The following is a 2,500-nucleotide window of genomic DNA, read 5'->3' as shown; positions in this document are numbered from 1 at the left end:
TGCCGCAATAGACCTCATAGTGTTAAGAGACTGGTTGTTGCACTAATACTGTTTACGGTCTGATCTTGTACACCACACTTGACTTCCTAGATAGTGTATCAGTGAAGCTTATGTTCCTTAAGAGTCATTAGGTACTTTTTTGATACGAACGGATGCCACGAGATCAAAGATTTGTATATGGTTTTTAGTTATTAAGATTACATTTGGATTGTTATTAAGACGAGATGATACACTAATTCGAAGAGTTGATGTGTAATATAAGATAAACGGAAATATCTATATTTCATACTAAATCAGAATATGGCATTCCATGTGATAATAATCCTGCGTTTCTTTACAGATGGCACCTAATAATGACAACGGAAATAATATTAGTAATCCAGCTGTAGAAGAAAGAACCCAAGATGAATCCACTTCCCTCACACGAGACACACAGGGCCGGAGGCGAGCTTCTGATGTGTTATCAAGAGAGCTGGAAGAGGAAATTCTTGGACCCATCGAAGATACGCTGTGAGTGTAAAAAATAAAATAAAAGAAGAAAACGTGTGTGTGTGTGTGTGTGTGTGTGTGTGTGTGTGTGTGTGTGTGTGTGTGTTTGTTTACGTTTTGCTGAAATTACAGAGGAAAGGTCTACGAAATGCTACGTATCCTCCACATTTCCTAAATTGCCACCTGACTGTACAATCCGAATTTGGAACTTCGCCCCCCCCCCCCCCAGGATCCACAACCATATTTCTTTCTCTTTCTGTCTATCTATCTGTCTGATTGTTTATGTACATACATACGTATATATATATATATATATATATATATATATATATATATATGTGTGTGTGTGTGTGCGTGTGTGTGTGTGTGTGTGTGTGTGTGTGTGTGTGTGTGTGTGTGTGTGTGTGTGTGTGTGTGTGTGTGTGTGTGTGTGTGTGTGTGTGTGTGTGTGTGTGTGTGTGTGTGTGTGTGTGTGTGTGTGATGTGTGTGTGTGTAGACACGTACACGCATACGCACACACACACACACACACACACACACACACACACACACACACACACACACACACACACACACACACACACATGGTCCCGAGTTAAATTCTCGCCGCGGCAGTCGTAAAAATGCCTGCGCTCCGACTAATGGCTCGAGCCCGATCTCACGTCGAGAAAATTACATATCGCCTTGAGAAGTCAAACGCAGGTGTCGTAGGAGAAGTCGCCGCCGTGGCACACGTGGTAGAACGCCGAACTGCGGTTGATTAGGAAGGGCACCCAATCAAGCAAGGGTGGCACTGCCAAATAGCCTCTCTCCTGCATATATATACATATATGTATGTATAAACATATGAATATATATGTATATACATGCATATGTAACTATATATGTATATATATGTGTGTATATATAATATATATATATATATATATATATATATATATATTGTATGTGTGTGTGTGTGTGCGTGTGTGTGTGTGTGTGTGTGTGTGTTTATATATATTTAGATAAATATGTGTGTATATGTATATGTGTGTGTGGGTGTGTGTATAATTAATGTACCTGTTTTCATGCTGAATGTGTAGAAGCTTGGAGTTAAATATTATTTTGATGATAATCCGCAGATGTGGTGTAGGGTCTCTGAAGGGAGGCTTCTTGCAACAGCTTGCTCACCCAGGGACATACTTGGTGATTTCAAGTGTAGTTGCCCTTGTGCAGGGGATGTTTTTCACGTATAGCAATGCCACCTTATCTACTATTGAGAAACGCTTTAGACTCCCTAGTAAAGTTTCAGGTAAGATTAAAAAATAAAGAATGACTAATTTGCCTACAGAAAGTTTGTTCATATAGATAATAATATTCTATGAATATATTATTAGAGTGAAATGGTTATCAACGTTGTCCTTTTTCAGGATTTGTGACAACAGGAAATGATGTGATTCAATTGCTTCTATCAATACACATCACATTTGTGGCTGGACGAGGACACCGACCAAGATGGCTTGCCTTGGGGATGTTTTGTGCTGCTTTGGGTTGTTTGTTAGCTGTAATCCCACACATTGCTTTTGGTGCTGGTGACCTCCCTATTCAGCCTTTAACACCTGGCCAGTCAGTAACAAGAGGTGAGTGAAAACTAGTAAAATTCTTTATGCTGTTTGATCAACTGTGTAATTGAAGGAAAAGTGTGTGTGTGTGTGTGTGTGTGTGTGTGTGTGTGTGTGTGTGTGTGTGTGTGTGTGTGTGTGTGTGTGTGTGTGTGTGTGTGTGTGTGTGTGTGTGTGTGTGCACATTTCATATACACCATTATACAGTCCTGTGCAGTTGTATTAATAAATCACAATCCATTGTGGCAGATTCACTCTTATGCCAAGCAGGAAATCTCTCTAACACATCTTGTGAACAGGGAAAAAAGGCAATTGGAGTTGAACAGGCTACAGTTGTCACACTTCATCTCATGGCACAGGTAATGTATGCAACTTCCAGTATATTGTATTAATACTGTATTATGAATTG

At 39.7% G+C, this 2,500-nt stretch overlaps 1 protein-coding gene across 5 annotated transcripts in view; it reads left to right on the top strand.

Annotated features, from left to right (window-relative positions):
* LOC125037821 (solute carrier organic anion transporter family member 74D-like) overlaps positions 1 to 2,500 on the top strand; it is a 22,146-nt gene that overhangs the window by 11,368 nt on the left and 8,278 nt on the right. For all 5 annotated transcript variants that reach the window (XM_047631060.1, XM_047631062.1, XM_047631063.1 and 2 more), the window contains 4 exons: positions 341 to 510; positions 1,612 to 1,781; positions 1,900 to 2,109; positions 2,341 to 2,450. In XM_047631060.1, coding sequence (XP_047487016.1) covers positions 341 to 510; positions 1,612 to 1,781; positions 1,900 to 2,109; positions 2,341 to 2,450 — 660 coding nt within the window. The remainder of the gene's footprint in view (positions 1 to 340; positions 511 to 1,611; positions 1,782 to 1,899; positions 2,110 to 2,340; positions 2,451 to 2,500) is intronic.

Source organism: Penaeus chinensis, chromosome 24 (assembly GCF_019202785.1).
Source record: "Penaeus chinensis breed Huanghai No. 1 chromosome 24, ASM1920278v2, whole genome shotgun sequence".
Taxonomy (NCBI): Eukaryota; Metazoa; Arthropoda; class Malacostraca; order Decapoda; family Penaeidae; genus Penaeus; species Penaeus chinensis.
This window is presented reverse-complemented; position numbering and strand designations above follow the sequence as displayed.